This window comes from Anguilla anguilla, chromosome 1 (genome assembly GCF_013347855.1).
Source record: "Anguilla anguilla isolate fAngAng1 chromosome 1, fAngAng1.pri, whole genome shotgun sequence".
Lineage (NCBI taxonomy): Eukaryota > Metazoa > Chordata > Actinopteri > Anguilliformes > Anguillidae > Anguilla > Anguilla anguilla.
The window spans coordinates 54,640,545-54,653,891 of NC_049201.1; the positions used below are offsets into that span (position 1 = coordinate 54,640,545).

At 46.6% G+C, this 13,347-nt stretch overlaps 1 protein-coding gene across 6 annotated transcripts in view; it reads left to right on the forward strand.

The window, feature by feature from the left end:
- The window catches only part of ascc3 (activating signal cointegrator 1 complex subunit 3), a 240,917-nt gene that overhangs the window by 200,725 nt on the left and 26,845 nt on the right, over nt 1–13,347 (forward strand). For all 6 annotated transcript variants that reach the window (XM_035420116.1, XM_035420134.1, XM_035420106.1 and 3 more), the window contains exons 31-35: nt 4,733–4,870; nt 5,090–5,210; nt 5,457–5,589; nt 5,714–5,839; nt 12,169–12,280. In XM_035420116.1, coding sequence (XP_035276007.1) covers nt 4,733–4,870; nt 5,090–5,210; nt 5,457–5,589; nt 5,714–5,839; nt 12,169–12,280 — 630 coding nt within the window. The remainder of the gene's footprint in view (nt 1–4,732; nt 4,871–5,089; nt 5,211–5,456; nt 5,590–5,713; nt 5,840–12,168; nt 12,281–13,347) is intronic.

Below are 13,347 nucleotides of genomic sequence, written 5' to 3' on the forward strand. Positions count from 1 at the left end.
CCATCACTGTCCCCCTCCTCCCCTTCTTCAGAATCAATCACCCCAACATCCCTCATCTCCCCTAATCGCCTGTCTTTACTGTAATTACAGAGGAACTCTGCAGACCTCTCCAGGAAAAGCCTGTGTCATTTCTCATTATATTATTCTGCATACTTTTGGATTATTTCAAGATGTCTGCAAATCTTTTTGGGTATAAAATTCGGAGTGTGCTAATATTTTTACAGTACTGTACGGGAGGAGACACTGAAAAATGACAGAAAATCTGTAATTACCCCTCCGTTAGCTGCTTTCAACGTAAGTAGAGGAATTCCATTGTATGAACGTTACTTGACCCCAAGCCATCTTTTGGCAGGGAAACTAGATGTAGTGGTCTTATAGCGGTCCTATAGTGGTCTTATAGTAGTCCTATAGTGGTCCTCTAGCAGTCCTGTAGTGTGTGAATGTGGAAGTGGAGGCACGTACATGAACCGTGTGTTTGAGAGTGCAATGTTGTTCTCTCCTGCCCAGGTTGTGCACCTTCCTACAGCAGGTGTTCCCACAAGCTCAGTCCCCACTTTCCACACAGCTGCTTATTGGTCACTTTGGGTGCGGTCACTGTGCTGGTTGAACAACGGTTCAGTCAGTCTGTTTGCCTTGTAAGCGCTCATTTCGGGTGCTTATGGCTGGTTACTGCTGTTTGTGCTGTCCTGTGGCTCTTTTGTTGGCCAGTGTACTGGCAGATTAGGTTTTGGATAGTTACTCAACTACAGTCATTCAACGAACCCCTTGTAAATCTGTGATGTAAATGGAACATGTAAATCAGTTATTGTAATGTGTCAGTTGACTGGTGTGTCTCACGAGCTGTCTTCGATGTTTTGTTTTAGCTTTTTTAAATAGCGAATAAGATCTCCCTTTTGCCCTCTCCCACTACAAGACCTGGCAAATGACAGCTTGAAGAATAAATACCTTCCAGATAAAAGAAATTAGAATTTTCTAATTATGAGTGACATCTCGTAATACAATCAGCTAAACGTGCGGCACAGCACAGATCCCAGTAACCTTTTTGTCTTTTTTCCTTTCTTTTTTTGGAAGGGAGGGGTGAGCCGCAGTTGATCGCCGCGTATTTTGACAGCATCTGCGAATTCGGCATTCCGAGACCGCCTGTGTAATCACGGCGTCGTCTGAGGTTTTCTTCTTTGTCATCCCGTAATGAATGTGCGATGTTCTTTCTGAGTAACTTCGGGGGGAAAATGACAAACCAACCCCTCTGTGTTTTCAAAATGAGACACTCCGCCACATATATCAGCAGACAGTTTTGCCCTGTCTGTGACAGAGATGCGTTTATGAGCCATAACTTGTCCCTTTTTGATGCTGCGGTCTATATTTCCTTCATTTCAGAGAGATGGCGTGAAAGGCCGGCTCGCCAGTAAATCATCGGCCTAATCTTCTTTTATAAGGCCATGTCCTGCTGCGCTTTGTAAAATAACTAATGAAGGATTTATGCAGCAGACACAAATCCACCCATGGGTTGGTTGACTGGCTTTCAGCTCCATCCACAGAGAGGGTTTTTTTTGCTGTGCTTTGCTTCTTGCGTTTCAGTGCAGGTCACTGCGATCGGTGCTTATGATGTATTAGCGCTTGTTAGCAGAAGCTTCGCACCGGCCTCGTGCGAGTGTGATTATAACTGGCACTTTTCATTCAGTGTTTGTCTTTCGGGGGTCAATGGTTAGAGAAAAAGGAAATAATATACACTGTTTTTACACGTGGCTTGCATTTTAATACTTTAGTAATTACGAGAGGAAGTAAGAGTCACGGCTTTTCTGTTTTTAAACTGACGTGTTCAGAAGTGCTTATTTCACGTCAGTGTACGCTCACACATTTTGCTAAGTAGTGGAGGGACCTTTCCAGAAGTTAACCGCGGTGCAGTTTGCAAGGAGAGACGGTACCGAGCTCTGCTCGCGAAGGTGGCAGCAGTGTGTGCCTGTGAAGATGTGTGTGTGTGCGCGTGAGTGTGTGGGTGGGTGCAAGGGCAGTGTGGGAGGGGTTTCATGCATCAAATTGAAATCAGTCAGATTAAACCTGACAACTGTCTCTATGGTGGTATCAAGTTCAGAGCTGTAGCAGGTTTTTTTTTTTATTCCTCTGCCAAGAAGGTTATGTAATGACATCTGTCTGATTGTCCTTCCGTCCATGACAGACATATCTGGAAAAGCAATGGCTGGATAGCTGTAAAATTTGCTGTACAGATTTGTGTTCCAAAAAGGAAGAAAAATATTGATTTTGGTGATCCCAAGACCTTTCCTCTAGCACCACCATTGGTCCAAACTTTTTGGGATCGACTTATCTCAAAAAGTAACGCCGTAATTGCCATGAAATTTGCTGTGCGCGTTCATGTTCCCAAGAGAAAAAAAACCTATTGAATTTGATGATGCCATGACCTTTCCTCTAGCGCCACCATCAGGCCAAACATATCACCAAAAGTAATGGCTGGTTGCCAAGACTGTTGCTGTGCACATTCACGCGAGGGGAGATTGTTGTGCCTTGGCGGAGGTCTGCATGCTACGGAGTCCATTCTTCCTAGTGTATCTTTTTGTCTGGGTACCGAGCTGTAGCAGGTTTGTTGCTGGTTTGTATCTGGTATATAGCTGTAGCAGGTTTGTATTTGCTATATAACTGTAACAGGATTATATCTGGTATAGAGCTGTAACAAGTTTGTATTTGGTATAGAGCTGTAGCAGGGTTGTGTCTGTGTGTCTGTGTGTGTGTGTGTGTGTGTATGTATGTATGTGTGTGCATGTGCGTATGTATGTATGTGTGTGTGTATGTGTGTGTGTGTGCGTGCGTGTTTGTGCGTATGTATGTATGTATGTGTGTGTGTGTGTGTGTGTGTGCGCGTGCGTGTTTGTGCGTATGTATGTATGTATGTATGTGTGTGTATGCATGTGCATATGTATGTGTGTGTGTGTGTGTGTGTGCACGTGTTTGTGCGTACATATGTATGTATGTGTGTGTATGCATGTGCGTATGTATGTATGTGTGTGCATGTGCGTATGTATGTGTGTGTGTGCATGTGCGTATGTATGTGTGTGTGTGCATGTGCGTATGTATGTGTGTGTGTGTGTGTGCGCGTGCGCGTGCGTGTTTGTGCGTATGTATGTATGTATGTGTGTGTATGCATGTGCGTATGTATGTGTGTGTGTGTGCGCATCTGGTAGAGGGCTGGGCCGTGCGGTCTGTGCTGTGTGTGTTCCAGTGATTTATGCGCTCTCTCTGCAGTGAGCTGTGCTCGGGCCGAGTCCCTGCTGTTAAGAGTGGCAGTCGGCTGGCGCGAGCTGTCTGTCTCTCTGCAGGGGTCCCCCGCCCCTCTCCCCCTCTCTCCTTCCTGCCTCTCTCTTTCTCCTTCCCTCTCTCTCTATGCCTTGCACCTCTTCCCTGCCTCCTGTCTCCTCTGTCCCTCCTTCCTCTGTTCTTTTCACTCTTTGCTCTTTCTTTCTTCTTAGCCTTATGTCGCATTTGTCTCTCTCTCTCTTTCTTGCTTTCTACCTGCTCTATCTCTCTCTCTCTCTCTTCCCTCTCTCAGTGTTAAATTGATCTCTCTCACACACAAATTCAATATGCTTCATTTGCCTGACAAGGGAATCTGTGTAGCTAAAGAAGTAAATATATTGATCGTAGCATTAACAAAAAAGAAAAAGTAACCCTCACGCACACACACCCCACCTACCTTTATAACCAGAATTAGAAAAATACAAGAATTCACATTCCTAGAATTAGTGAGAAGATGTCTTTTTCTCTTGGCTTAAGTATCTCTGTCTTTATTTCCTCTGTTTCTCTCAAGTTAAAATTCAGACATGTTCTGTTATTATTTTCACTTGCCGGTCCAGCTGTTGACTGGTCACTTAGCAATTATGGAAGAAAGCCTGGCAAAACCCTGTCCTGTCAATCACTGACGTTCATAAACCAATCATAAGACTTTGTGTGGAATAGAAAAACGCTACAATTGCTTAAAATCATTGCCTAGCTCAACGCAGTTTTGGTCACAGAGCCCAGTTTTCATTTCACAGCCCGCCGGGCGTCTGGACCGCTGCAGGTCAGAGGTTCTGGAGCTTCCTTCAGGCGTTGACAGCAAGATGGCCGCCGCGCTGCCCCTTGACTTGCGGCCACGCTCGAACGACGCCTGCCTTTGTTTCCAGTAAAGCGCCGTTACAGGCTTTTGTCTGGGGCGATACTGACAGACAGCTTAGCGGATTTCCGAAGCTGAGCCTACCTGTTGAGAGGGAGGTTTTCCATGGGAATTACACAGACGCAGAAACAGCCATTCGCTCACTGGGGTGTAAAGGCTATGAATTTATATCGTTTCTTTTGGCTTCCGTTAGGCCTTTGTTTACCCTACTCTGGGAGCACTGATGCATTCTGGGGCAAGGCTTTCTATCTGTCTTGTTATAAATGCCGTTATCATCATTTCCTGAATAGCCACTCGTATTAATGGAAGCTTGTATTGTGTTCCATTTAAGATATCCATTTTTAAAAAAAATTCATTTCAGTGAGGCGGCTTGGGTTAAGTAGCACGCTCACAGCTGCAACTGAGTAGAGCGCCCCCTACAGGCGTGTATGTGTGTATGCATGGAGAGAAAGTTGGAGGATAATACTGATATTTCACATTCATACAGAAATCCAACTAGCTGGCCAGTGTGAGCATGAGTTGGGTTCAGGGGGTTGTATTGACCGCTGTATCACCCCCCACCCCCCACAGATGACAGATATCATCGCCACGGTGCGAGAGTCGAACCTGAAGCTGACGCTAGCGTTCGGGATCGGCATGCATCACGCAGGCCTGCACGAGAGGGACAGGAAGACCGTGGAGGAGCTCTTCGTTAACTGCAAGATCCAGGTAGGACAGGCGGCAGGTGACCAACACCCATACAGCCTCCACTGACTGGTGACTACAAGTCACGTGACTTCATCAGCACTATGACCAGTGACAGGTGACATCATCAGCTGTTTCAGGACTGCTCTATGAAGAAATTATTATCTGACTGATAAATACTGACAGGAAAATTCTGACTGATTAATACTGACACTTAGAGTCTGTGTTTGATTCCCCACTCAGGTGCTGATAGCAACAAGTACGCTAGCCTGGGGGGTCAACTTCCCCGCCCACCTGGTGATCGTGAAGGGGACAGAGTATTTCGACGGGAAGACCCGGCGCTACGTGGACTATCCCATCACCGGTACGTCCTTCATCGTTGTAATTGGTTTGGTTGTGATTGGCTCTATTGTGATTAGTTTGGTTTTGATGATCTCTGTTGTGATTGATTTGGTTGTGATTGACTCTGTTTTGAATGGTACGGTTGTGATTGGGTCTGTTGCGATTGGCTCTGTTTAGATTGGCTCTGTTTAGATTGATACGGTTGTGATTGGTTCTGTTGTTGTGCAGGTGGGTGATGCTGTCTGTTTTGTGTTTTATTTCCCCGCAGACGTCCTTCAGATGATGGGCCGTGCGGGCAGGCCGCAGTTCGACGACCAGGGCAAAGCTGTCATCCTCGTGCACGACATCAAGAAAGATTTCTACAAGAAGTTTCTGTATGAACCCTTCCCAGTGGAATCCAGGTCAGCGCGAGCCCTAATGTGCAACTCAAGTTCACATGCTATATGTGTGTGTCTGTCTCTGTGTCTGTATCTGTGTTTGTGCATGTGCCATTTTACCTCTTCCTGTTGTGCTGCTGTCCCTCAGTCTGTTGGCCGTGCTGTCGGACCACTTGAACGCAGAGATTGCCGCGGGAACCATCGCTTCCAAGCAGGACGCCCTGGACTACATCACCTGGACGTACTTCTTCCGCCGCCTGGTCATGAACCCCAGGTACAGCTCACCCAGGTCACATGATGCTGGTGCTGGAATGTGGGGATAGAGGATCCCGGGGGTGAGACCAGGCTGTATGTCAGTGTTCTGTCTCAAGCGGTCAGTCCCCATGTTCCACAGCACCTGGTCTGTGTTTGTCTGGTGTGTTTGTTAGTCAGTAGTGAGTTAATATATAAAATACGGCCGTGTATTTTAAAAATACGGCCTTTTTGTGTGTCTTGTGTGTGTCTGTACATGTGTGGATTCCTATGTGTGTGCTCATTTGTGTGTGTGTGTGTGCCCATGTGTATGTGTACTCATTTTTTTATCTGTTTCTGTAGCCTGACTGTAGTACTCTCCAGCTTACACAGTGCTGGCACAGACTGACAGATAGATACAGACAGACACACAGATGGGCTCAGTGCAGTCAGACGGACAGACGGGCTCAGTGCAGACAGGTGCTGTCTGTGCAGCCGCTGGAGCTCACCCTGGTTATACCTGCTGACAGTGTGGAGACAGGCAGAGATCAGCGAGGCTCTCCTTCCAAAGCTCACTCAGAATAACAGCCACCGCAGCAGAGTTAAAATAAGAGCCGTGGTAAGCAGATATTTGTTGTGGTAGACTGCAACGCAACGCAACGAGCCCGTGCTAATTAGAAGCATGTTGTTGCTGTGCTCTTTTACTCTGTGGTTAGAGCCAATCTTACTCCCTGTTTATAGTTTATTTTATTCTGTGGTTGCCGTGTACTTCCCACATCCACCGAGTGTATTTTTTTATACATGCTTAACTGCCTTAATCTTTATTTAACACATGCACCACTTGAGACCACAGTTAAACATTTCATTAGATATCTGGGATTTACTTTTTTTGTATAAATACAGACACGCACACGGACAGGCACATACTTATGCAGTGTATTTATGGAATATGTGTGGAAGGTATTTAATTTGCATATGTATTTTAGGTTGATATTGTTGGCTTGTGGACGTTTCCCCTTCTCACCCATTGAAGTCTGTAGCTCTTTCAAAGTCTCTGTTGACTTCCCGGTGCTTTCCTAAGCAGTTTTGTCCGTGCGAGGCTGTGTCCGGTCTTGGCTGTGTCCGAGGAACATGGCAGACCTACTGCGCCCACTTCCTTATGATTCATTTGACTGTGCTCAGGCATATTTCGTGAATTAAAAGTATGAAAACCCTTCTACTGCTCTGTCTCTTTCTGAGCTTTATGATTTTTAATGCTTTTAATTTATTGCCTGACTGGGGAGACCTTACAAAGTCGGATTCATTCATTTCTGAAATGACTTGACCGACTGTTATTGCAGACAGAGAGCATTCAATCATGTGACTTTTGTGTTATTTCTAAGAATTTGTTGTTTTTTAATGTATTTATGGTTGCCGTAGCAAAGAATTATGAAAGAATCTCTCTGTCTCTCTCATAGATAATGTTTGTCTGCATTATATATAATATGTGTGTACATATATTACATGACCAAAAGTATCTGGACACCCCTTAGTCTGTGCCCGTTTTTCATGTTTTGGGCTTGGCCCCTTAGTTCCAAAGGCAAATGTTAAAGCAAAGGTGATTCTGTGCTTCCAACTTGGTGGCAACAGTTTTGGGAAGGCCCTTTCCTGTTTCATATATTTATATAATATATGTATCCAGCTTCATTTTGTATAATCTAGCTGCTTGGTTTGTTCCAAACTTCTTTTGTCTCTTAGTGCAGTCCGCCCTCCCTGGTCTGATGAATCTTATCTTTTCAGGGTGTACAGTGATGTAACCCCATCCCCACCCACAGTGTAGAATTTTTCAGGCGAAACAGACATCTGCTTCGGGTTGCGGAACATTCCAGAAGGCCTGGCATCTCCACGCCTGTCAGCTCACATTTAACACTTCGGCCTTTCCCAGCCCTCTCCATCGCCGAACGCGACCAACGTCCCACGTCCCGCACCTCACACGGGGACGGGGACCACCCCCCCCAGCGCTTCGCGTTTCGTCTCCGGGCTCAGCGTACCCGAGGAGCGAGTGGCGCTTTCGTTCGTTCCTCTTCCTCTTCTTGCGAGCAGCGCGCCGGAGCGGTCACCTTGACGCTGGCGGCTAATCGCTCTGTGCGCTCGTTCCTTTGAACCGCCGCGGAGACGCTTTACACGAGGCGGCGGAGCCCCCCAGGGGGTCGTAAGGCGTCACAGCCCAACGCCGGCAACATACGGATGGTAATGCGCTTAATGATAGCGCCCAAACTCTTACGACCCCCCCCAAGTAAAATACATCCATTTACATGAAAAACTGTTGATGTAGCTGGTTTTCTCTTTTTTTTTATCTGCGGATTACATTACAGCTGTTCCACCCAAAAGCCATTAGAGTTATGAAGGAACTGTGGTGTGTGGACATGCTGAATTATGGCGATAATATGAATACTTACCGTAATTTAACATGGAGTGTTTTGTCAGAATTACCCCACTCCCATCATTTTCTAAATAGCCTTTTAATATTTTTTTTCCCGCTTAATCTTATAAAAACCAAAAATCAGCAAGGTGGTGGTGATGGTGGTGAAAGATAATGATGTGTTGTTACGGGGGGAGGAGCTGTGAAACATTACCCACTAGGGGCCCCTGGACCCCGGGGCCCCGGCGGTCCCGTTAATGAATGGTTCCTCCAGGACGTTTAGTGGCCTCTCGCCCCAGCAGCGGTGCCCATTAGCCCGGGACGGCCTCTGACGCCCCCCCACACCCCCCTCCCCTGGGATGTGTAATCACCGTGTTCCAACAGCCCCTGCACGGTCACCCCTCGCCCCTCCCCCCCTCGCAAAGCGGCCTCGTCGCGGGACGATTACCGTCATTAAACAACTCGCCACCTGTTAACTGCCTTGTAAATATTCAGGCCTGCGTGTGAGGGAGGCCGCGCGTGCCCCTCCCCCACCCCACCGCCCCCCCGGCCCCCCACCGCCGGCCCACTAAATTAACCGCACTGGCAGGTCCATCTGTGGGGAAGCAGCGGGCCCACAGCTGTAAACAAGTGCATTGTTGGAAGGCACTGAAAAGGAGAGGGATTCTCTATTGATAGAACGTGTGGCAGGGGGGGAGAGCTGGGGCGACGGGGGGGAGAAGGGGGGCGGAAAGACAGAGTGAGTGAGAGAGGGGGAGAGAGAGATGGAAAGAGAAAGAGTGAGAGGATGAATGAGATGAGGGTGGAGGTGAAGCGTCGGACCGAAACGGGAGACAGCTGCATTCTGTGAAACGCGGTCTCCCTGCCCCATCATTTCTAAAAGCGTCGTACGAGGCGTTTAAATGGACCCATCGTACCCTGCGCCAGGTGACGCGGAGGTCATGTGATCATGTCTGTCTGTTTGTCTGTCCGTGGAAATAATGGCTTCATAAGAAATTTCCATTGAGAGAAAGGAAAAAAATACTCATTTCAGACCTGTCTCCGCAGCTTTTAGGGGAAACAGATCCCCCAGACATAGAGGAACAATATGTTTTTAGAGTACAATATGTATCTATGGTGTGTGTAGGTATGTGTGTGGGTTTGGGTTCATTGTCTTATTTTAATGTCCACTTTCTAAGTCTCAGCCTCCTTGCTGATGCAGCCAGGTTTTTAGCTAAAATGTCAGGGTAGTTTGAAGTCATAATTCCATTGATCTTAACAAGACCCCTAGACCAAAACATCAATGGTCCACCGATCTCTTCGACAGTATATATGAGGTGCTTTTCCTTCTTTGTCTCCCTCTGTTGATGCAAAACATGTACATAAGCAGAAAGTTACATTTTGGTTTCGTCTGATCATAGCACCTGGTTCCAGTCATAGTTCCAATGACGTTTGGCGAAGTCCAGATGCTTGAATTTGTTTTTGTTAGATTAAGGGCTTTCTTTCTGCAACCCCTCCAAAGACCCCATTTGTGTGGAGGTGGCTTTTATGGTTGATTTTGATACTTGGTGACCCCAAAATGCGACTCAACAGTGCAGTTCCTGAACTATGATTTTTGGGTTCTTCTTCGCCTCCCTCTCCACCAAGATGACTGTGTGTGAGGACAATGTGCACTTGCACCCTCCTCCTGGCAAGTTTGCCACAGTTCCAGATGTTTGAAGCTTTTATATTATTGCCCTAATAGTGCTTAGTGGTATGTTTAACTGTTTATGTATTTTTGTACCTGTTACCTGATTTGTGTAGGTCAATAACCGTCTGTCACTTTTGAATAGACTGTTCTTTGGCATCCCCTCGGTGATGTGTGTTACCTTATTTTTATACCCTAATGAAACAGGAGGTGAAGAAAGGCCAAATAACTCTTTCATACAACTGAGATGAACGTAAATAAGAAAAATTTTATTTAACTTTGGTTTATATTATTTGAAAGAATCTAGAATATAGCTCATTCTCTGTGCTGTTTGTTATACAGCATTTTTCCCCCTCATTTTCATTACGGGTGCCAATAATTGTGGACTGTATATAAACAGCGCATGTACATGAAGGTGTGTGTACTAAATTGGTATGTTTGTACATCTGTGTGTATGTTTGTGTGTACATGTGTATGTATGAAGTTGTAGCATTGTGTTTGTGTGTGTGGATGAAGTTGCAGGTATGTGCTTCAGTATTTAACTGTTTCCCAGCACTCCTGAACAGGGACCAAATCCTCCTTAAAGACTTCCAGGTGCTTCCATGTTCCCCAGTCACATGTCACAGGGAGACGCAGCCTCACGGAGGCCATCTCGGGGAACACAAGCGAGCGCCATTCTTTTTTACGTTTTGTGTTTTGTGTATCTCTTGGATTGCACTGTGCTCAAGGTCGATATCATAAAGGCTGTTGAACTGCAAAGTTCCGCCACGTGCCATCATGAGAGCACGATTTCCATTCTTTCCACAAACACCCCAGGAGAACATTTTTACGGGTGTCTGCTGTCAGGATGCCTTTAAACGTGCAGAGAGAGGCACAGCTCTCTAAGCATCATCGACCCCTTTTTTTCTGAAATGACTGAAGTAAGAGGACCACATTGTTATAACTTAATAAAGGCATAAAGTATCTCCTCTCCCCAGTTATGCACACCCCCCCACCCCCCCATGTGGTAGCTCTTATTGCTGTGACTTGCGCATGGAAGCGATTTTTTCACCACAGCTTGTCAGCTCCCTCGGTACCGGCTGGGAGTAATTTTGCGATGACGTTTAGCCGCCCGCTGGAGGTTGAGGTGCATTTTGGTTGATGAGTCAGGGGTTCGACAGCGCTCCCCGGCCTCCTTGTGAAGCCCGTTGAACCTGTCCCGTATCCACGTCTCTCTGGCCCTGCCGGTACGCGGCTTATGCAGCTGCAACCAGAAGCGTTCACATCAGCCACATTAAACACTACAAAGTCTGCCTTCAGCTATTCGGAAAGTGTGCGAGGTCACGTGCCGCAGCTTGCGGTTTCGTACTGCACGGTTGAGTAAAGGTGTGACATCGTTAAAACAACTGCGGTCAGATCCCTGCTGTGGCCTGCGCGGTCGGTCATTTCCTCTGGACCGTAATAATCCCCCTTCCTGCTCCCATTCCATTGTGTAGTTACTCAGTTTTTACAGTCTACTGGGTCTAAGACGGTATGAAATGTAATGTTTACAGATAACTGTACCCCCTGCATTAAAAAAGTCAAAATAATCTCAGAGAAGGTGTGATCCTCACTCCAGAAAACCTTTCAAGCTGAAATTCGTGCCCAGAAAGGAAGTTGACATAGTTGTTGGCTTAAAACGCAATTGTGTACGTAAAAACATCTCCAGTGTGATTTTTCAGTTTTGGGTACAAGCCTTCTCTCCTGATTTTCATGTTTATGACCGTTCTCCTCTCGTGAACCGTCGCGTCCCCGCTAGCCTGCCCTCTGCCCTGCCTGTGCTAGCATAACCCAGGCCGTCTAGACGTAGCGGGCACCCAACACCCTCGGCCGTGGAGGTCTTTACCACGCCCCTCCCCCTCGAAAGTCTGCGCTCGGCGGCGCTGTCGTTAGACGGGGAGTAAAATTAACGGCCCGTGACAGTGGCCGGTTTTACAGGTTATTTGTAAATCAATATCGCGTAAAGCGCGCATATTTCATACCTTCCGAACCTTGCCGCCCTGTGTTTTACTGCTGTGAGTTACGGCCTGCCTGTTAACCGAGGTCTCATTTCGCTTTTCACAAAGGGCCGTAGGAAGGTAGGTTTTTGGGGTGAGGGTGGGGGATGTACGTTTAACTGAGAAATGTCACAGACATAATTTGCTGCAGGGTTTTACAATGCTAACTGGTCTCCCATTCCTAACTGCAGACAACCATGTCCATTGATTTCTGAGGAGGTCTTGTATCTTTACTCTTAGCTGTCGTGTTCTGTGATTTTTAAAGGTTGCAATTTGCCCCTTTTATCCAGCTATTACAGCTTGGAGGACGTCAGCCATGAATCCATCAACAAGTTCCTCTCTAACCTGGTGGAGAAAAGCCTGCGGGACCTGGAGAGTTCCTACTGCATGGCGATAGGAGAGGTACTGTATATGTATGGATGTGTGTATGTTTATGTGTTTATGGCTGTGAATCAGGATGTAAGCCTGTGTGTGTTAATGCATTTGTTTGTGAACATGTCTGTGTCAGTGAATCCATGTATGTATGTGTACTTGTGCTTGTGTATGTTTCTGTGTATGCATCTGTTTTGGCATGACCTAGGCCTTAGATGCATGAAAGACTAGCTTCATCTGTGTAGACAAGATCGAGAAATAACCACACACACTGACACAGACACACGCTATCCTGCTTTATTCTTATTATTCTCTGAGCAGACTGTCATTTGCAGGGAAAGTTGCTTTGTAGGGTCCACAATGACTCTTCTGATCGTCAGTGGGGCGGGAGTTGAGTTATTTGTTCGATACAGGGTTCCAGCGATGTTATTATGCTAAAGTGGACGTGAGTGCGACCAGCCGAATCTGACGTAGGCTCATCCCTCCCCCCTCCAGCCCCCGTCACACGCTCTCGCCCGCCGTTAGCCGCCGTTTCAACAGCCCTCCAAGAGCGGTATTATTCATAAGAGCTGCTCTCTCCCGCGCAAGGAGGTGTGGATTTCGCAAATTCAATCTTGAATGTGTTGTCATTATTGAGGGAGAGATTGATACCTGGCTTCGATTGTTTGCTTTTTCCCTCCACCACACTAGTCTGTAGCAGGCTTGGCCTTGCAGCCTATTAAAAATGTAGCCGTACTAAACTGTAATTAAAATACTGTGGTCTGTGATGTGAGGCATGGAGTCATGTACCCATGCCACATGGTGCTCACCTAGGCACACATACAAGGTGACACAGTCTAGTGTGAACAAGGACAGTACTTATATTTATTTTAGTAGATACTCTTATCCCGGACAGCAGTTATAACTAATGTTGCTGCACATATATTCTTTATACATCTGGACATGGAATCCCTGACTTGACAGTCTTGTTCAGTAGTAGTAACAGTACTGCCCCACTGAGGATCCAGTTTCATTCATCTGTCCATAGATTCAAAGAAAGAAACGATCAAAGTGTCTTTGTTCATTGATATGAAACCATCCTGCCCTGCTAAGGGTTG